At 41.4% G+C, this 22,146-nt stretch overlaps 3 protein-coding genes across 7 annotated transcripts in view; 2 read left to right on the forward strand and 1 right to left on the reverse strand.

Moving 5' to 3' along the window:
- Nucleotides 1–2,262, forward strand: part of FHL2 (four and a half LIM domains 2) — a 41,737-nt gene extending 39,475 nt beyond the window's left edge. For all 4 annotated transcript variants that reach the window (XM_082755472.1, XM_082755471.1, XM_082755473.1 and 1 more), the window contains exon 6: nucleotides 1,376–2,262. In XM_082755472.1, coding sequence (XP_082611598.1) covers nucleotides 1,376–1,527 — 152 coding nt within the window. In that variant the 3' untranslated portion in view covers nucleotides 1,528–2,262. The remainder of the gene's footprint in view (nucleotides 1–1,375) is intronic.
- Nucleotides 2,263–2,407: 145 nt separating this feature from the next.
- Nucleotides 2,408–15,900, reverse strand: LOC309875807 (ashwin). Its single transcript, XM_082755506.1, has 4 exons — nucleotides 15,767–15,900; nucleotides 13,537–13,703; nucleotides 8,667–9,039; nucleotides 2,408–5,563 (listed from the first exon to the last, which is right to left on the reverse strand). Exons 1-4 carry the CDS (start codon nucleotides 15,893–15,895, stop codon nucleotides 5,507–5,509), a joined length of 726 nt encoding a protein of 241 aa, XP_082611632.1. The 5' UTR covers nucleotides 15,896–15,900; the 3' UTR covers nucleotides 2,408–5,506.
- A 1,024-nt stretch (nucleotides 15,901–16,924) lies between these two features.
- The window catches only part of TGFBRAP1 (transforming growth factor beta receptor associated protein 1), a 35,063-nt gene continuing 29,841 nt past the window's right edge, over nucleotides 16,925–22,146 (forward strand). For both annotated transcript variants that reach the window (XR_014316770.1, XM_082751864.1), the window contains exons 1-2: nucleotides 16,925–17,016; nucleotides 18,789–19,490. Coding sequence is in view for 1 of the 2 variants with exons in the window: in XM_082751864.1 (XP_082607990.1) it covers nucleotides 18,806–19,490 (685 nt within the window). In the remaining variant the exon portion in view is untranslated. The remainder of the gene's footprint in view (nucleotides 17,017–18,788; nucleotides 19,491–22,146) is intronic.

The raw sequence follows: 22,146 nt of genomic DNA on the forward strand, positions 1-22,146 counted from the left end.
CGTGAACTTAAATACTTACCATGCCTTCCAAGTGCCTCATAAAAAGTGGAAGAGGTCATTAAATTGAAGTTTTCTCCTTTCCACCTGACTTTCATGAACCATGGTGGATGCACAGTAACAGAGTTATGCAGGTAGTGGGATATCCATGTTTTGTATGGCATTTCACTTGTGCTCGGGAGAGGGATCGCTGACCTCCGTAACAACAGTCTCTCTACCAGTAGCTTCTAACTGGGTTATACCTCATGTTGTAGCAAAGTATTGCTTCCCAGGACAGCAGCTGGGAAATTACAAGGCTTTCCAGTACAATGGTAGTCAAAAGATCAACTGCTTATGGCTTTACCTGTGAAATACTTAGCATAAAATTGTAACCTCCTACATGTTGTAATCAGCATTTAACACCAAGATTGCATATCTGAGTTATATCTGAATCATTTTCGCATGATAATATTGCTCTACCTCACACTTGTAGATGCTGGTTTGCGTATCTCCTAGAAAGGTCAGTGCATAACACCTTGCTTGTTGTTACCCGTTCACTTCAGAGGCATTTCTCTTCTGAATATCGCAGTCCTTTCTTTCATGCTGTTTTTTTCTAATGTTATTACTAATGGCAAACACCCCAAAAAACCCTCTCAAGTAAGAGGGATGCCCAACTGAGTCCTTTCATCAACTTTCAGCTATTCAATCCCTCTGCATAATATTCAAATTGCTTATCATTAAGGTTAAGCAATAATTACTATTACAAGAGACATTAGCCCCTTTTTTTTTTTCTGTACAACTTCTGTACTCCCCATAACAACCTCCACAGCCTCACACTTTTGAATGTTTTTTGTCATTTGCTAACCTTCTTTTCTTGAGGCACCCTCCCTGAAATCTGTGAATCAAGTCGTGAAGTAGCCTTCCTAAGTAAGGAAAGGAAGTAAGACTTCCTTTCTAAAGAACTTAATGCATTTTCACAAAACAAGATTCACTTACCCAGACATCATAAATGTTGTGTAAATAACCACCAGACTTCTGTAATTCAGATGCAGTTGCTTTTCTTCTGCTCTGCATTGTAGTGCCATCCTGCTGTCAGCTAAGGGCTGAGCCAATCCTTAAAAGTTCATTTCTGCCACCATCCATAACCACACCAACGGTCTAGCTCACTAACTCAGCTGAAAGCAACAGAACTGCTTAAGGATGAAAATCCTTCTTGTTCCAGAGCAAGGGTGACAAAATTAGCACAGCAACAAACAGAAATAGGTTCAGCATAATGGCATTTTTCACCGCTGTATGTCAGACGTCCACAGCTATCCAGAAGTGGAGTCTGAAATAGCATCACTTAATGGCTAACGCGCTACTCTTCCCCTGTAACAGAATGCTTTTGGTTTCCAAACAGGTCTCGGAGGAACCAAGTACATCTCGTTTGAAGAGCGGCAGTGGCATAATGATTGCTTTAACTGTAAGAAGTGTTCTCTCTCGTTAGTGGGCCGTGGCTTCCTAACAGAAAGGGATGACATCCTTTGCCCTGAATGTGGAAAGGATATTTAAAGCTCAAAATAAGAGGCAGGGAAGAGAGGCAGAAAGCCGCGCTTGCAATTTATAGCCTGAAACACACAGATGTTTGGAGCTAGCTTTGCCCTTCCGTGTTTCGCTATACTATTAACATCACTTAACCTTCTTACTCAAACTCTGCAAGTACAGAGGGAAAACAACTTCAGAATCTCTAGTAGCAGTGATGGTGTTTAAGATTTCTGTAGCTAACTAAAACTAATGCAAAACCTGAGATATAAAACCATTTGGGTGTTACTGACATACTACACTTTTTTTTTTTTTTCCCATTAAGTATTCCAGTTTAAGCATCTGAGTTAAGTTATGAGCAAGTGAAACAGTTCAGTGATTACAATGGCCGCACGCAATAAATTCATAGATGGGTATTCAGGGTGAAGCCCCCAGCCTGCTGAAATTAATGGCAACCACCACTCAATTTCAATAAGGCCGTGGTCTCACCTCAGTGTTCTTGAGCTATGTGACTAGTGTGTGCTGTCAAGTACGTAGGAAGACTACAGGCGTAGAGGGTGTGTTAATGTACAAGGATTTGTGCAATGTCGTAAAGAGATAACGATAAAACAGTTGAAGTGGGAGTGCTTCGTAACATACACATTTTATTGCATGACTAGCTGATCATCGTGTGAAGTACAAGCTCTGATTGACAGTGTCAGTATTACATTTAGTCGACATTACACCGCACATTGTATTTTTCAAAATAAAGTCATTTAAAACAAAGCTGTTGCCATGGTTTAACTGCATTTACACACCAGGTATTTACAAATAAATTGCTTTCAGTCTTAAGAAACATGATGTAAGAGCCACACAGACACAACCCTTTTTGCATGCCCAAGTCAACTATGAAATTGTGGAGTTCAAACAATCCCTGTACAAGCCCTGCTGATACAGCAGTCTTCTACTAACTGCAGTCACGGGGAAAGTTATCAGCAAAACCAAACTATGTGAAAATACTGACTTGATTGCAACTGATAGAAGTGTGTTCATAGGCTCTGAACTCAAAACCAAAGTATTCTTTCCAGCAATCACGCTTAAAAAAAATTCAAACAACATTTATCTTTGCAAAGGTCAGAAGTTTATCTTCTGACTGGGACTTGTTTTATTATGTAATTTGTAATACCTTTTTCTCTAGCATCATTTCTACTACATGTTTGCTACAACAGCAATAAAAACTAAGATGACACAATCCACGGGATGATAAGCATCTTCCCAAAACACAACGTGGCCATATTATGCAATGAACTAACCAAGTAAACCTTCCCCATGGAATTTGCTTGCATCATGGAAGAGGAGGAAAGTAACATTACTTTTCCAACGGGAATCTTTCTTTGCTCTGAGGGTGGTGAGGCCTTGGCACAGGCTGCCCAGAGAAGCTGTGGATGCCCCATCCTGGAAGTGTTCAAGGCCAGGCTGGATGGGGCTTTGGGCAACCTGGGCTGGTGGGAGGTGTCCCTGCCCATGGGACAGGATGGGGTTCCAACCCAAACCATTCTGTGATTCAATGATCTTCAAATGTGCAAAGCAGAATTAGAGAGTACTTGCTGCGTGTAACTGGGGAAGGGAAGTTTGCTCCTAGTTCCTGCCACCATTCTTAAATTCATCTTTTTTTGCACCACCTGTGCAGTAGTCACAGGTTGTTCCTCTCTCATTAATTCAACAAGCTACATAGTTGCATTGGATCAGACTTGGTTTCCTGTACAGTTTGAAGAACTTTGCTGTCTGCTATTTCTGAAGTGCACACCCTCCTAACCTGATCTCACCAGATAATTAAAATCTGTCCGGTAGTGACTTCGTTCTGTGATGAAGGCTGCAGCCAAGAACATCCATCCTTACATCCACACCCCCTAAAGCCAGAGAGCGCCCACCTCCTTTAGCCTCTTCTGGGGTGCTGCCGGTCTCCCAGCACACTGCAGCTCCACGCTAGTACTTTGCTGAGAGAAGGACTGCTGCTATCTAAAGCAGCAGCATAGGGCAGTAAGAAGAGCATGGCTTGCACCCTGCAAAAAAGGTTACAGCAGCATGTAAAATGGTCCCAGCTTTGGGGAAAGGTAGGTGAAATGTGGCAAAGCTGGAAAGCGCAGGAGCCTTAAAACAAGACTCTTACCATGCAATGGCAGCATCAGGCTGTCATTCCAGTACAACTCTGCAAAGCACTCCTTAACGGTACGACACACACACATACTCTTCCAGCAACTGGAACTACAACAAAATAAAACCTAGGCTCTAAACTACTGCCAAGAAGCCACCCAGAAAACAGAACTCCTGCCAGTTACACTAGTGCAAGGAGCAACACTTCACGTGGTAAAAAAACACTGTTAAAACTCAAAAGTAGCCATGGAGCCTTCTACTCTAAGTATTTCTTAAGTTCCAGTCACTTGAATTCCACTGAAATGTAACTGCATAAAATGGACCGGTCTAATTACATCGTAAAAACAAGTCAGAACTACTTGGTTTGCTTTTAATTGAATTTATTTAAATAGGATAAGGCTACTTAAAAGACAACTCTTTACATACAAAATGTACATTACGTTAAAGTTTGCTGTACTCAAGTACAAAAACTGCACAAGTGTTTAGTAAAAGGGAAACAGCACACAATATTTCAAAACACACATTCTTACCATTTTACAGCATTCAAGAAGTGCCTTTTATGTCACAACAGTGAATGGACAACTGTCAGTAATGAATTAAGCTACAATTTTTGGTTTCAGTACTAACCAATTAAAAAAAATGTAAACAAGCCTTCAGATCACTACTGACAGCTTATTTTAGTGAGTTAGCTAAGTGGATTCAGAAGTAGATTTTTTGTTTATGTTTTACTAAGTCTGGAAGTACTATTGTTTTCTACCATCCATATATTTAAAATGGATCAGGCTTCATCCTGAGCCACTGAGATTTAATAAAAAAGTTGCCATCAACTTAACTGGATGCCTGCCTTATAAGGCACTACCAATAATCCAGGTAAAACCTCAAGTTTCACAGAAAACCAACATCCACCTTAAATGATCATATGAAGGGAAGAGAACAAAATATGTATTTTTTAAGAGTGCAACTACATACACTAATGCTCTCAAGGTGGTACTTAGTCTTCCTGACCCTTTCCCTCTACAACTGTTTGTAAGCTGAGAAAGCACTGGCCTGAATTCCACAGGTTTTCCCCATATTTTATGAGCATGATTATAACCAGGAAAACAAGCAAATCTGCTATATCGGCACATTTTTACACTTACATGTGTAGAAAATATGCCTGTGAGTATTAGAGAACATGGCACTAATCCATTCGCTACTTCCTCTCAAAGATTCGTATCAGACAGCCTAATAACATACTTCCGTCTGTGCATTTCTTATCTCATAAGTCAATAAGAGAAACTTCAATTTGAAGCAATGCTGTTAAATAGTTCATCTCTTATTACCAACTTAACCTGCCCTGTAAATTCTACACTCATGTTCTGTGCAACAAAAAGGAGAAAAAAAAAAAAGTGTCTCAGAACAGCTTATCAGCAGAATAGTCAGTTTTCTCATCTAAATTAGCTATCTTCATGAAGCCAAGAAGGCTCCTGGGATCGCTCTGAATATCAATAACTATTTTAGCTATTTATCTAGAAGTGGAACAGAACTGAATCTTACTGAAAACAAATCAAGAATATTTATGCATGTGATTTGTAAGGACACGCAGGAGATGAACTATAATAATCTTGAAAACTAAAGGTGGAGGGTTTGGTGTAATGTAATATTACCACTTTTTAAAGAGGGAATAAACTGTTTGGTGTACAATAGTAGACACTCTTAAGGTGACTGGTGATAATGACTCCAGATTTACAACAGGGAACCTTTAAACTTGTTAAAACTTCACAGCAATCTGAATCCCTGTAAGGTTTAAAAAGAAGAGTACCTAAACTGTTCAAATATGACTTATCTGTTTGAAAACATGGAAGTAACATTTATGTTTGGAGCACCGCTAGCTACTTCATGGCCATGTAACATGCTGGATTTTCTTTTTTGCTTCCGTAGGCTTTAGGTCATTCTGCAACAGAAGAAAACATACAAGCATTCTTAGATCTATTGCACCAAGTTGATATTAATCATTAACTTGAAATGTTCAAACCTAGTACTATTGCTGTACTCAGCTACTATGCAGCTTTCTATTGCCATCTTGTGGAGAAAGTTGAATATCACAGAGATAGAGAAGAAGGAAATAAAGCCCATTAATTTAACTACACGCAAATCACATACATCTTTTGCTTTTCCTTAATCCCTAAATGAGTTAGACAGAAGTTAACAGGCACACATTAGAGCTTTAGAACACCCTTTTAAAGTTCCTTTAAATTGTCTTCTTAAAATACTTTCTAAAATAAGATTGTGTAAAGAAAATAATCAACAGAATTAGAAAATCAATTCACTGTCGTTAAACAGAAAATGTCAGTAAAAAAAAGGAAAAGTAGGTCTTGCTTTGTAATGACCTATATAAAAATGTAAAATAATTGCTGAAGCCTCTTTCAATCCCCACTCCTCCCCTCCAAGAAGCCAGAAAACACTAAGCAAGCCTAAAGTAAAACGATGGGAGATTTAAGCGGTGAAATAAATACCTTTCATCATCTAAAATAAGAAAAATATCTGAGAAATTAGGGCTTTAATAGTTCACACAAAGAGAATAAACACAGCTACATGACTTTTCCAGATCATTTTGAAAAACTAGTTTTGGCATGACCTAGAGATCTCTCTTCTCCTTAGGAGCTAAAGAGGTAGCAGCTGACAGCAGTCCTGGGTGTCTTAGCCACTGAGAGGTTGTAACAAATTAATCAGAAGGATAATTCTGTGCTATTCTGCACAAAAACTTCATTTTTTCTTGGAAGTCAAAACCCAATCACTTTACTGAAAAGGCAGTTGTCATTACTATTATTATACTAAAAATATACCAGGCTTCATAGGCTACAGGCATTGGAAAGAATTGCCCAGGGAGGTGGTGGAGTCACTGTCCCTGGAGTCAAGGAAAGGCTGGACGTGGTGCTTAGGGACATGGGTTAGTGGGTGACATTGGCGGTAGGGGGATGGTTGGACCAGGTGATTTTGGAGGTCTCTTCCAACCTTAATGATTCTATGGTTCTATGATTCAGCCATAAGCCAAGTGTACTGCTTCTTCCTGCCAGTGTTATTATTCAATACTGAATTCTATAATTTCAGACAGTTAAGTAACATCCATTGGACACACTTACCTAATTTCAAACTTTTTTGACCCACGTTAACCAAGGCATATGACTGAACTTACCTGTACTAAACCGGACAACAAACTGTGGCTAAGACAGAAAGTCAAGTATCAGAAGCCCTGGCTTCCAAGTGTCAGTAATATAGTGTCACTTAAGTGTTCACCATTATGTCCGTGAAATATTCAAGTAAAATATAAAAAAAACTGAGAGGTGTATGCCAAGCATGTTTCAAAAGCTCTGCGGGTTCAGATCTGACCAATTAAGAAGTTCTAAATAAGTTAGTGGTATTGGTAGTAGGAAACACCTCTCCAACATAAACTTGATTCAGGGCCACAGCTGTGACACTTGTAATTAAAACCCTTGTTGTTAAAGCTGCCTTTCAGAACAGGGATATGTTTAGGTGCTTGTGTTTAGCAGAGTTTTGAAGGAACCTACCAAGCTATGCAGTAAGGATATCACCTGCATTCCTTTATGTAAGAATTAAAAAGAGAGAAGGGCAGGGAAAAGCAAAGAAAGAAAAACAGCAAAGGAAGGAAAAAAATGAAAGAAAGAAACAAGGATGAATAAAAATATTACATGAGGCAATACTGAAGTAACAGAAATAAGGTGTGGTGTCCTGAGAAAATTTCAGTCAATATAACAGTGTAACTGCATGTTGCATTTCTAAAGCTCCCCCTGCAGTTCAGCCAGGATCATATACCTCGATTTCCTACTTTGAAGCCTGGACTTGTTCCAATTACTCCTGTATTTCACTGGAAACGTAAAAGAGCCCTTGCATTTATTTAATACATTTGTATTATGAATGAATACAGTGCAAATGTAAGACTTATCCCCACCTTGCAGCTGCCCCATTACTGGGCTCTGCTCCTTGCTCTCTGGCAAGAACTTAGCCTAATAACACCTTCACCAACATTCAAATACTGCTGCATCTTTCTCCTCAACTTGTGGCTGTGTTCAGCACCATTACTTCCACTTTCAAAGGTCGACCCTTCTGAAGTCACATATCCTGCTTTAGTTCTTCTCTCACCTCTTCGGCTTACCAGCCTCCTTCTGCCCCATCCATAACATGGATCTCTTCTCTACCTAGATTCGTTTGCAGCTGAATCTAACTTACAGAAAAGAGGTCACTATTTAGTGTTGTGATTAACAAATCAGCGATCAGTTTTCTACTTGAGAACAGCACCCTCCTGTTCAAGATCTCAGCACATCCTTCTCATCATCTTATAGAAATTCAGGTACCTGAGCAAGATCACCATGGCTCAAAATGAGCACTCGACCTTCGTCCTCTCACTCCAGCTAGCACGGTTTGTTGTTGCTCTCATTCAGACCCACAATCTAGGCAGCTCTCCAGATTTTCTCATCCAATTCCTACCTCTAGCTTGCCAATTCCTATGTGAGATTTCAAACAGATGGCCTTCTTCCTTTAAGGACACATGCTACAGCTTGCAGCATCTCACTTCAGTTCCTTCAACATCTCCTCCTTCACTTTGACAAATGAAAGCTTGTCTTAATCATTCAAGTGTGATTGTTACAAATGTTATCATTCCACTTTTTTCTCCCCTACTACAAAACAGACCAGGCTGCTCTTGTTCTCTAAAGCCTGTCCTCTCTCTCAGACCTACAAGTAGGGTTATTTTTGTTTGCTTTAGTTGACCCTGCTACCAGCACCACCTTACATATTACCTACTTGCTCATTTTACAATGACATGCACGTTTTCTGCAGAGCTGCCTCTAACACAGAAGCTTCCCACAAACAAGTAAAAAATACTTCATTTTTTTCCTGCTGGTCTCTCCCAAACCAGCTACTCCTTTCTAAATACTGTACTATTACTCCAACATAAAATAATCCTGGGAATTCTTACCAGGTTCTACCTTTGGTTCCTTCAACTTTCAATAAAAATAAACGTACGTGAACATACATACCGGCAAATCAGAGTCTTCTTTTGGAACAGATCTCTTTAACTTCACAACAGTAGCTCCTGCTACTGGAGTCAAAGGGTACGCCTTCAGATTAGCCAATACACTGCTATTAGTCTTTGAAATATTGTTCTGCTTAGCCTCACTATTCCTCACTTCCAGCTTAGCGTCCTCTGGTAAACTGGAGGCTGAAATGTATGATGAGGCATTTGAAGAAGCTGATAATCTCCTAACAGTGTTGGTGGTGCTTCCAGCTGGGGGTGGTTTTAGGCGATCGGTAGCTCCATTTTCTGTCTTCTTCACTTTTATGCTTGTGCTCGTTGAACTGCCATCAAACACAATTAATGGCCGTTTCCTCAATCCTTCCACCGCTGTAACACTGAAAATACAAATTGTAAAATGATCACAAACACAAGCCAGATGACTCAAAAATAGCATATCCAAGACATAAGCAGTAAAAATGACTTCAATCTTGCCTAAAGTAAAAATACATTCCAAAATACTGTCCTTAAACTCTTAGCTGCCCCAAATTTAAGCAATACGAAAAATTCCAAAATACAAAGGGGCGTGGGCGTGTATGTGTGGAAGAGTATGGGGCATGCAGGAGGTCAACAAAGAGGGTTGAGTGAGGAACCTTCCAGACAGGCACATTTGTACATCCTAAGATTTCACACTTAACTTATACCACTGTAGCTCTTCATGAATAGCAAAAGACATTAAAAGTCATTAAGTATTTAAAAAGTATTTGAGAAAGTGTGAACCACCTTACAAGAACAGGATCTAATATTCTGATGCTTCTAAATCTCCCCAGTTCGATACTTATTCAAAATCGTAAGTGTTAAGACAGCCTAAGGAACTGTGAGATGAGGAATGAAAACGTTAAGCAAAAAAGAATGCATACTTGTTTCTGAAATAACCTGTTGAGCAGGAACCCTAAGCGGATTTAATGCCTTTTGAATAGTTTGTGCCTTTGTGTCTAGTCAGAGCTGGCCAATTTAGTAACAACTGATTTATGAAAAAAAGAATACTATCGAGCTCGTATTAAAAGACCAGTATCAGAAGACGGAAAGGGGGAAGGGGAGGAAGAGTTATCATACCTTACTCTACATCAATTTAGAGTTTTAAAACGTTTTGCTTAAGAATGGCAAAGATGAACTGTTCAGATTTAACAAATAAAAAACCAATTCACCATTAAGTCATAATATTCCTGTTTAAAAACTTCAGTTTTCAGTACGCACTTACTGTTTAGCCATCTTGCATAAAACAGGGGAATAGAAGTTGAACTACAGGGTTTTCAACAGAGAAAAACATTCATTAATTTGACAATATTGATGTTAGATATATCTACAGACTTTAGAAGAAGCCACAAGTAGAGGTTTCAGTTGTTTGATCTGAAACATTAGATTAGTAGCTGCTGAAAACTTCACACGTTAAAATAAGAAATGATACATCTCGTTTACAATTTCTGTCAAGAGCAGGGATTTCTGGAATGAAAGGAGTAACAGTTTAGGGACTCACAGAGCAAAAGAAAGTTCAGCTTTTCTTCAGATTTGCTTCTACCTTACTATCTGTTCACAACAATACACATTACACAAGCCTTCTCTTTTTCTATTCAGCAGCTTCCCAGAACTGATAGACACAGCGACCTTAATTTCATTTGGTACATTTGTTAAGGGATCAGACAGCCCTTTGGGTTATATCTACATAACTGTGGCCTATAGAAGAGCTTCTACAAAACATGACTAGCTTCCAAGGAGTGCTCAACCAGACTGTAGATAAGGTTTCACTGAAACAATAGCAGTATTTAACATATCCGTTATATTAAGGAGTACAATTTCACTTGAAAAGCCTAAAAAGCTGATACATGCCTCAAAAATAAAGCATGATACTCTTTGCTCACTTTGGCTTTGTCTAAGACTTAACACTACAACAACAACAACAACAAAAAAAAAACATTCCCCAGCAGCCTTTTTGGAAAACTAGTTTATAAACTATGTGAAAGAGGGGACTTTATACCTTTTTTCAGTCACCTTCCTTAATTTAAAGTATTTTTTTTTCCTCCTCAGGAGATTTTTTCTTTTTTTTTTTTTTTTAAGTTAACCTTTAAGACTAGTAATTCAAGAACTATGATTCTACCTGGATTGTTATCTATGCTACTTAATTTTAGAGTTGTAGCACTTGTACAGGTGACCACATGCTACAATACAATACAGGTAATACTCCCAGAGAAGCACTTTGGGCAAGTTCCAAAAGAAAACTGGACACCATACCATCAAGCATTGTCACATCTGATTTTTAGGTAAGTGGCTCGCAGACAAACACAGAACCTGAGGTGTGACATTTGTTTTATTTACATCAAGTAGAGAATGCTTAAAAGCCTCAGAGTAGGACTTACGTTAACCAGCACTCTTCTGAGGGAGGATACTGAAGCCATAACAGCTGAAAATAAACAGTTTGAGATGGTGTTCCTTTCCACAAGACACTCCGTGAAACCTAAATTTTAATGCACGTCTCCTAAATTCTGGGGAAGTGCTCAAACCACGCTATAAGCCAGGCTTATAATGGTGGGCATGCTCTAATCCTGATGTTTATTATGTAGTGCATGGTGCAGAACTCAAGATTTGCTAGAGGAAGCAAGAACTTCTCTACACAAGCAAGCAGGGTTTCTGCTTTTTCAAATGATTATTCAGATCACTCATGCAGTCAGCTCTGGAACAGCTCCTGACCATGAGGACAAGTGAACAAAAAATGTTCCTTGTCTAGCCCAGCCTGGTACTTAATGTAACACCCTAAAAATTAACAGCTCTACCAAGGCCACAGCCCAGAGCATGCACAGCCACAGAGCTCCCAGAGAATGAGTTTGTGGCTGAGATTCTCCAGACTCCATAGCATTTCAGAAATTACACATACATTTTGAGATGCAAACAGTCCTCCTCCCTCCAGCAGTCGAGATGCTCTTACAGATGTTTCTGCAAAATAGCTGTCCCTAAACACAAATACTTTCTGAAACATTTGAGGTTGGATACAGTGCATTTGTTCTTATTCAGTGTGATTGCCTGCAGACTCAAAATTCGGAAATAAGATGTTTCAACTCTCACCTCAGATATTACATTATATTATTGAGGTATAACATGATACTGCAACTCAGCAAGTCTTTTAGGACTTGCCAGCAATCACCAGCAGTAAAACTAAACAGTCCTCAACACTGAGCTTTAAATTTCAATTGAAGTTATTAATGTGTTTTTACCTCCTATCTGCAGCTATTAGAGGTATGCAACTACACACCGAGCTCTGCTGAGCGTCTCCAAGCCCCACAGTAACCCGAGCACACTCTGGAAAGCAGAGCCTTCCCACAGTGGAATGCAGCAGACAGCTCCTGTTATTCAAATGATGAATCAGCTTATCTGACTTTGAGTAAGTAATTGTACTTTTAGTTCAGTTTATCTCTGACTTGCACATAACTTACAGCCCCATAACGGCCACGGATTTTCTTGTTTTGAAAAACAAGAACGTCAAGGTCTACTTCCTTGTCTTCACAATGGCATGACACCAATTCTCCTTAAGCTGACAAACACAGCTACGAGGAAAACCATACTGTTGTAACATCCACAAAGATCACCAAACTTCCATGATTTTTCCCATGACCATACCATAACTGAAGTTTTCTCTGTGCAACTTTTACTTACTGAACGTGCTGAAATTCGATTACCTCGATTACCTGGTTCTCTGGGAGCAGCAAGTGGAAAAGAAAAGCAGACTGGTGGATTAAAGATACCTACTTTTACTGACCATTTCCCTAGTAAAAATAGGTTTGAGCCTTACTGAGTTTTATTACATCAAAATAACAGCTCCTAAACTTACTCTACATATGATGTAAGGATGAAGCCATTCTCCCATCTAAAAATTAACACAGCTGCCTTCTCTCAAAAACATCCTCCCCACTATCTTTAGTTCTCTGATAAAAAATTCTTTTGCACCTATTTCAGCACACCAACAGTGTCTTATTATTTGAACACTAACCTCATGCTTTTATCTTCAAGTCACAAACGGACCACTCTACAAACAGACCTTTTAAGCACATGAGGAAAAAAAGATAAGTCAGTACCCTAGACACTGCTTTAAGAAAATCACTTGTCAGAATTTGTTTAGTTCTTCCTTGTTAGAAACCTCTGTAAGACTTATGAAATTATGAAAATATGAAACAAGCTGTAATAGTGCAAAAAGCACAACGAGAATTTCTGTCCACCTTTCCTTTAGCATTTACTGATGGAGCTAAATCAGACTTGCCACCCATGCACGTCAAAGTCTTGGGCAGGGAGGAGGTTTGGGGAAGAAAACATTCTGTTAAATAAACTTCTGAGGAAGATTTTGCTTTCTGATCAAATCCAAACATAAAAGGTTTTGAACACAAGGCAAAACACTTTCAGAAAGGAGGCGTTAGTTTTTAACTGGACACACAAAACTGCTGCAGCATACATTCCTGACTCAGCAGACCAACCCCGTTCAGTGAGCAAGCATAGTTAAATATGCCGCCGGTATTTGTCTTAACACTGTAAACATGATTATTATTATTTAACAATTAGAAGGTGAAAACAATAATGATTTCTTGATAAACTATTTTGAAACATAGCAATAAAAAGCAAGTACTATAAGCTAGATGGTATTAATAACATTTAGATGACAAAAAATATCACCCTTTTTCCCTATTATTGGAGTAAGGAGGATCCAACGCTTCTGACACAGGCTATGACAGCATTCCTGCTGTACTGTAACAATGTTCAAAACTTGTACAAGTTTTAGATGTCAGCCAGATGAAGACCAAACTAACTGCATTTTCCTAAGTTCTCCAGATCTATCCCGTTGAAAGCCAAATTACCTTTTATTTTCACTTTTCGTTTCATTTTGCTGTCTTTTCTTTTCCATCATTTTCCCCCATCGACTTTTGGGTAGGTCACGCTGAGGCAACGGAATGGCATGTTGAATGTAGAGATCAGTGAGGCCGTCTTTGTCCATCTTCACATCATTTTTGACAAGGATGTTCTTCTGTGGGGAACAGAAAAAAAAAAAAAAAAAAAGTGATTATTGTGACACATTCAGAGCACAAACAGTGGCCAAATTTCATTTTCAAAAGCCATTCTGAAGTAGTGAATTGGGCATAAATGCCAGGGTGTCAGTGGTGAGGGGGCTGCAGGGGTGACCCCCATGGGAGGCAAGGAAGTGCCCTGTGCCAGTGACAGCCCTTTCTGGCTGATAACTCTGAAAACAACTGAAAACAACCCACTGCACACCAAAGCTTCAACCAAGCAGAGAAGGTCATGGCGCCAATGCTGAAATACTTTCAGTAAAGGGCAAGAGCCACTAGGGACAGGAGACACAAAAGGAGACAGAGGAGAAGGCGCATGAGGAGCTGTGTGAAGAGGTGCTCTCCTTCCTCGTGCAAGGAACTGAGGACTGACAGCAATCCACACCAGACAGAAGAGAAGTTGAGTCCAGGAAGGGAGGAGAGGTGTTTCCCGTGTGTTTGTTTAATGGTTTCTTTCTGCCGTTTCTTACTTCGTATACATTTTCTTCCTCTGTTCCTTGATTCTAATTCATTTTCTTCTGCTCCAGAATGAGTTTCTCCACAGACCACAGTCATCATGAGGTTTTTCCTGCTCCAGCAAGAGCCTTCCACAGGCTGGAGCCCACTCAGAGGCACATCTGCTTTCCAGAGCCCATCACCAGCCACATCCCCCAAACCATCAATTTTTCATGAGTTTCCCCATTCTCCTCACATCTCCTCATCTGTCTACTCCTGCACGGCCTCTCTTTGCCTCCTGCTGCTGCCACTCTTTGTCAAGCAGATTTGAGCAGTACCACATGTTGAAGTACCACTGGTTGAAGCTTTGGTGTGCAACGGGCTGTTTTCATCGCTGTCAGACAGCTGAACCTAGCTGTGACCGGCACAGGGCAGTTCCTCACCTTTGCCTGCACAGATAATCTCCACAGTCCACTGCTATGCAAGCCCTGCAAATCTTCCCAATAAAAATAGTTACACAAGAAACTTAAGTTCTGATAGAACCACTGTGGTTAACCAAGGTTTTCATGCACTCTTAAACATTTCCCTAAATCCAACTACAAAGCCAGAGCTCTCTTTTGTACCTCCAAAAACCAGGCAACTAGAACATAAAGCAGTTCAAACTCCCAGCCATGGAGCTCTGCTTTTGCACCAGTTCCCAACACGTGAGTTGCTAAGAGAGACTTCTTGTCACTGTCAGTTATAAAAGCACACAGATTTTCTTTCTGATCATACACAAGGTTGTAAAAACAAATTTTGGTGCCTTCTACCAAATTTATTAAGAGAAAAAAAACAGTAATGTCACGCAAACACAGGCCACTGAAAACAGGTCAAGTTTCTGCTGCTCCAATGAGCAGCAGAAATGCTTTATAACTTCTGATAGGGGCTCAAAATTCGTACGCTGTTGTGCACATACACTATGTGAACAAGAGCATACAAAGTTGATAGATCTCACATAAAAGCCTTAGAAGATTGTTTCATGCACCTAACGTTGCAGATAAGGCAGTAGCAAGTGCATCAGTACTTCAGTACATCAACTGAAGCTTCAAAATGGGCTATAAGTCACTTTCAGACTCAGATTTTTCAACAGCATGCAGTTAAACATTATCTCTGCTGGCTGTGAAGGACGCGTTCCCTTTAGCTCACTGAGTATGCATGCACCAGCCTTAACAGAGGAGATCGACTGTCCGCAGGTAACTCTACTGTTGTATGTAAATGCTGCCTCACAGACACACAAAGTTTGATAAATTATTCTTTAGCAACCACAGGAGCAGGGTTCAGACATAGCCCCTATGAAAACAAGGAGGGCAACTCTCAGGCTGCACGCCTCTTTTAAGCAAGTATCCAACCTACAGAGCACAACATTGCCTTTTTTTTTTTTACATTATTCTTTAATTGTTTCTTCCCTGAGTGCTTCTGGTGCGCCCGACCGGCGAGCCCAGAGAGGGGCTGGGACAAAACCTCCCACACGGCAACCGCTGGGGCCCGAGGCCGGCCTCCCCCCCCCGGCCCCGGGCAGGGCCGCGCCCCCCCTGCGGGGCCGCCCCACCTGCTCGAGGGTGAGCAGCAGGAACTCCTCCGAGAGCAGCTCCGGGTGCAGCAGCAGCTCCGAGGCCGAGCGCCCCAGCGGCCGCTCCGCCGCCACAGCGCCCGCCCAGCCCCGCCGCTGCGCCGCCATCTTGTGCCGCCGGCACCGCTTCCGGCCGCCGGGCGGGGCTGAGGGCGGAAGTGGCGTCAGAGAGGGCGGAAGGGAAGGGAAGGGACCTCAAGATCATCGAGTCCAACCTCTGACCTAACGCTAGCAGTCCCCACTAAACCATATCCCTAAGCTCTACATCTAAACGTCTTTTGAAGACTTCCAGGGATGGTGACTCCACCACTTCCCTGGGCAGCCTGTTCCAGTGCCTCACAACCCTTTCAGTAAAGAAGTTCTTCCTAACATCTAACCTAAAACTCCCCTGGCTCAACTTAAGCCCATTCCCCCTCGTCCCGTCACCAGGCACGTGGGAGAACAGGCCAACCCCCACCTCGCTACAGCCTCCCTTGAGGTACCTATAAAGAGCGATAAGGTCGCCCCTGAGCCTCCTCTTCTCCAGGCTGAACAAGCCCAGCTCCCTCAGCCGCTCCTCGTAGGACTTGTTCTCCAGGCCCCTCACCAGCTTCGTCGCCCTTCTCTGCACCCGCTCAAGCACCTCGATGTCCTTCTTGTAGCGAGGGGCCCAAAACTGAACACAGTACTCGAGGTGCGGCCTCACCAGAGCTGAGTACAGGGGGACGATCACCTCCCTAGCCCTGCTGGTCACACTGTTTCTGATACAAGCCAGGATGCCGTTGGCCTTCTTGGCCACCTGAGCACACTGCTGGCTCATATTCAGCCGAATACACAGAGCTCTTAAGATAGTTCTATGACTTATGAATTCAGTTTTGGAATATTAACAATAATTTAAGTGCACAAGCAAGCAACGTAACGTTTACATCCACAGAATCACAGAAAGGTTTGGGTTGGAAGGGACCTCAAAGCCCACCCAGCTCCACCCCTGCCATGTGCAGGGCACCTCCCCCAGCCCAGGCTGCCCAGGGCCCCCTCCAGCCCGGCCTTGGGCACCTCAGGGATGGGACCCCCACACCCACCCTAGCGACCCCACGTGACGGGAAGGCAGCGGGCGGGGCGGGGCGCGGTACCGGAAGCCTGGCGCCCGCCCCTCCCCTCCCCTCCCCGCGGCCGGCGGAGCCCCAGCGAGGCCCGGCCCGGCCCGGCCCGGCCGCGGATCCCGGAGCGGCGCCGCCCGGCGCTCGCAGGTGGGTGGGGGGTGAAGGGGGTGGGATAAGGCCCCGGGGGGCCTGGAGGGGTTTCTCTCGCCGTGTGGTGGCCGGGGGGGGTTGTTGGGTGCCGGGCGTCTGAGGAATTTAAACCCCGGGTGAGGCTGCGGCTTGAAACGGGCAGGGAAAGAAAATCCAAAACCTTCTAACTTCTGGGGGAGATATAAGAAATGCTTGGCTTGAAAGACCACCTTATACCGCAATTTATTTCTGGATGTATTCTTGCTTTGGGCTAATTTCAGTTCCTGGTAACTCATGAATTGTCGTTCACCTTACTAATCTTTGCAAATTTTTATTATGGTTTTCAATGTTGCCTTGTAAAAGCAACTCTTTATTTTTACATATAGCGCTTTGAAACAGAATTCATATTTACTGCTAGTATTTAATTTTACGATGGTTACAGTCATGCTTTGGTCCACCAAAGTTTCATTAGGCTGCCCAGGGAAGTGGTGGAGTCTCCATCCCTGGAAGTCTTCAAAAGACGTTTAGATGTAGAGCTTAGGGATATGGTTTAGTGGGGACTGTTAGTGGTAGGTCAGAGGTTGGACTCGATGATCTTGAGGTCTCTTCCAACCGAAACAATTCTGTGAGTCTGTGATTTGACGTTTTATATCTCCACAGTATGTGTGGAGTAGAAATAATTGTGCATGTTGTTTCTCAAAGCCAACACTGAGTGTCTTGAATGGAGAAGTGGTTGTTACAGAGCAGTCGTGGCATAGCGAAGGGTGACTAATTTAGGTCAGCAGTTCTTCGTCTGTTCTTCCAAGGGCTCAGCACAGGTGTCTGCTGGTGCCATATAAAAGCAAGACTAGTCTGCAGCACAGCAAAATTACATCAACTGGTTTCAAAACACTGATAATCGCTTCATGAATTGGATCTGCCCCTTGGCAGTGCTTGGTTGTAAAAGGGAAGGTCTAGTTTGCAGGATGTGAATATTGTAAGTGCTGCTTTGCACTTAAAAACAATCTTTGGGGATGGTTGTGATAGTAGTGAACAAAAACTCCTCTAATTTCAGTGCTTCTTGAGCGTAATAAGCACTGTATGGGTCATACTTCCAAACCAGCTGTGTGACCATGCACTAATACTTGCCAAGTCCATAGTCTGGTATTCAGTGCTACTCACGCATCTCTAAAACGAATGCTTGATGATATTACCCCCAAAAAATCAGTGATTTTCATGAATTCTTTTTCAGTGGCTTGAAAATTAATTTCATTTCTTATTGTTGGAAAGTCAGGAATGGAAATGTGTTAGATGGAATCTGCCTGTGATATTTCATGAGAAGAGTTACTAATAGGGCTAAATTTTGTCAAATAAAATGTAAAGCAACATGAGATGTTAATGTGTAGCACTCAGCCTTGTAGCTACTCTAGAAGTCTAAGAGACAAAGTTCGTATCATTTCATGTAGAGAAGATGTTTGAAAGCCACAAAGTAGTAGTAGGAAGAACTGCATGCAGTGCCAAAGTATCAGAGAGCCAGCAATGGGCTTGTTCCTTGTGGAAGAAGCATTGCTTTCAAATTATCTGGGTGCTACTGTGAATCTACTTCAGAACAGACTTGAAGTGAAAAGTCAGTTTGAGTCAGTTCTGTGGTTATTAACATGCTCCTTCTGGTTTGTGTAATCTGGTTGGAAACAAGAATGTAGCCCGTAAAAAGAAAAAGCAACTGTGAAGTTTTTGTGCTGGTAAATGTTAAATGGCTGCCTCTAATACTTGATGGTGGTGATTTGGTAACTTTTTTCTTCCTTACTCAGATCACCCGGAAGACACAATGAGTGTGAAAGCTTTCAAGCTCGTTTCTGCTGTGGAGCGGGAGGTGTTAATGGGAGACAAAAATCACATCAACATCGAATGCATCGAGTGTTGTGGAAAGAACCTCTACATTGGAACCAACGACTGCTTTATCTATCACTTCCTGCTGGATGAAAAGCTATCGACAGCTGGAAAAATAACTTTTGCTGCCACCAAGCAACTGCATAAATACCTGGGCTTCAAGAAGCCCGTGAATGAGTTGAAAGCAGCATCTGCACTCACCAGGCTGCTTGTGCTGTGTGACAACACGATAACACTAGTTAACATGATGAACTTGGAGCCAGTCCCCACTGGTGCTAGAATCAAAGGAGCTGTGACGTTCACCTTAAATGAAAACCCTGTGAGTGGGGACCCTTTTTGTGTCGAAGTCTGCATTATCTCAGTCAAGCGACGGACCATTCAGATGTTCATGGTGTTCGAAGACAGAGTCCAGATCGTGAAGGAAGTGTTTACCCCAGAGCAACCCTGTGCCGTGGCTGTAGATGGCTATTACTTGTGTCTTGCGCTTACTACACAGTACATCATTTTGAATTATAATACTGGCGTCTCCCAGGATCTATTTCCTTACTGCAGCGATGAGAAACGGCCGATTGTGAAGAGGATTGGCAGGCAAGAGTTTCTGTTGGCTGGTCCTGGAGGACTAGGTGAGACTGAGGTTATATACTTCTCTTTCTTTGGACCTGAGAAGGGAAGCTTAAGCAACCATTAGTATTATACAGAACCACAATATTTTTCTTCACGTTCATACTGGAATGTTGTGTTTCCAAGGTAGATGGTACTAGTACTAAATGTTACTGCTCTTCTGCCTTCTTAATGCACACAAATCAGATTACTTGTATTTTAATCCTGCCTGTAGAAAGCTTTATGTCTGTATAAACAGATAACAAGGTAAGTAGCGTCCTGCAGGACAGAGTGAATAAAACTTGGTTGGTGCCATGTGAAACCTCAAAGGCTGATAGCCGGCCTGCAGTGACTAGCTGCACTGAGTTTGAAGAGCCCCATGTTGCTGTGAATTATTATTTTCTTTTATTTAGTGTAGGCAAGCTGTTTTTTCCTGTGCTGCTACTCAGAGTTTGTACAAACTCCCTTTTAGAGACTGTTACAGATTCAAAAATAGGCATGTTTTATTACAGCACTGATGAGAAAAGTTAGCGGAACTAAGCTGCATCCCAACTCCTGCATACGTAAACTCGGTCTTAACTGTAGATCTTGTGACCCTGGACAGTGTTGTTGCTTATTTTTTAGTAGTTTTCAGCTCTGCATTACAGAAAATGATTAAGTATTGCAAAAATAAAGTTAGATCATGAGAGAGAATACTCTCATCTAATGGATGTTTGTAAGGGCTAATGCTGCTGCAATCTGTCTAAATCAACAACATGCTGTAAATTCAGTAATCTTGAGCTTTTTTGGGGAAAGCTGCGATATCCCAGAGCTGACCAGATGCAGAATGCTTTCATGCTGTTTGCTGTATGATCCTACATTTAAGAGGTGCTGTTTATTTGTCTTCCCTAACGCATTAGGAATAACATGATACAAAGAGATCTCAAACGTTTAGGTCTGTAATTCAGGGATCTACGTGTTTTTTAATAAATTGCAAAGGAAATCAGGAATGTGATTAGGTGCTAATATTGAATTTTCACCTCATGACCAGATATACATCAACTCACCATTTTTCCTTGAAAGAAGTAGGTATGCATTAGAATATCAGCTTATGCAAATTAAAGATGTTCCAAGATGAACTTATTTTTTCAGACTGGAGACTTCTGTAAATCGTCTTGGTTACATGCTTTAAATTAGAACTGTTTGTTGTTTTGAACATGGATGTAAATTTGTGGGTATTAACTTTCACAGCACTACTAAACTGGTTAAAATTCATGACTGGATTGTCTGGAAGTATTCCTTTTTGATGTACTTCTAGGGAGACACGGTTCTTACTTTAATCTGTATTTTTATAGGAATGAAATCAGATTCTGTTCCTTTGTTTACATTTTTTTTTAGAAGATTAGATATATTCTCACAAAATAGAAAGCAGAATTATATTTAGTTAGACTTTTGTTTTTTATCTGCTATCCTGAGAGAGAGCTATCCAGTGAAGACCTTTGTTTACAAATCAAGTATGCCTGTGTAAGTAGATTGTCCTGAGGTTAAAATACCAGGTATGTGATACCTTAAGCACTCTTCTACACTCCTGCACAAATCTATACTTCTGTAGTTCTAGATGTGCTGTAAACTTTCTCTTTTCCTGTAATGCAGGCAAAATCTAACTTGAGCTATCAGACACCTTACGAAGACTGCTTGCTACTGATCATATAGTATTTCGCAGATTGTATAGTATTTTCTTGCCAAACTTGGTTTGGCAAGATATTTTTTTTTAATCATCTGTTTTCCATTCCACCCTCACTGTAGTTTTGTTTAGTATCATCCCCCTTGCTGTTTTTCCTCAGTAAAATTCTTGGTGTCTTTAGCAATAGTCTCTGCAGTTGAGAAGGTAGGTGAGCACCACTATAAAACATCATTGGCATCTTGGCATTTGTGACAGGCTCTTGCTGTTAAGTGAATGGTCTTGAAAAGACTTGATGTAGATCTTAAATCCTCATTTTGGTTTGCATTTCTACACCTTATTAATACGCGTTCATCTGGCATTTGGTAGAGCATCTATATTAAATTAAATTGGTGCTTAAAGGGTGGTGGTCGGTGTCATGAGGAGAGTGCTAATGGAAATAACATGGGTGGTGGCACAGCCTGCACCCACAGCAAGTTTGGATGTGATACAAACATGGGAGGAGTGGCTAATACAAAGATGATGATGTGATTGCAGCATCTTATGTGAGGAGAGGCTGTGAAGCCTTGGGACTGTTCAATCTGATTAAGAGGAGGCTTGGAGAGATCTTAGTGGAATTTATGGGGAGGATAGTAAAGACACACATCAGTCTCTGCTCAGAGAGGTAATGGGTACAAATTAAAATACAGGAAATTCCATGGAAACATGAGAAAATCATCCTCATTTTGATTGTGGTCAAGCTGGAACTAGGAGAGGATGTGGAGACTGTTCTTCAAGGTACTTAAAAATCTGTCTGGAGGAGGTCTTGAGCAACCTAATTGAACGTGCTTTAGCTGGGAGATTAAACTGGGTGATCTCCAGAGGTCCCTTCCAAATTCAACTATTCCATAACTTTAACAGACAAAAACACAGATTTTAAGTACCTAATTTTAGTTTATTCCTTTTGCCTTTCCAGCACAAACTCTTCTCACTGGTGCGTGGTTTGAGCAGTTACGTAGTGACTGAGCAGCATACAACTG

Source organism: Aythya marila, assembly GCF_965140915.1.
Source record: "Aythya marila genome assembly, chromosome: 1".
NCBI classification, from domain to species: Eukaryota; Metazoa; Chordata; class Aves; order Anseriformes; family Anatidae; genus Aythya; species Aythya marila.

Coding starts and splice junctions, on each gene's coding strand:
- LOC309875807 (XM_082755506.1), bottom strand. CDS start 15,895: ATGGCGGCGCAGCGGCGGGGCTGGGCGGGCGCTGTGGCGGCGGAGCGG. Junction 13,704..15,766: donor TGCTGCTCACCCTCGAGCAG/GTGGGGCGGCCC, acceptor TGTTCCCCACAG/AAGAACATCCTTGTCAAAAA. Junction 5,564..8,666: donor AAGAAGACTCTGATTTGCCG/GTATGTATGTTC, acceptor CTTCTGTTGCAG/AATGACCTAAAGCCTACGGA.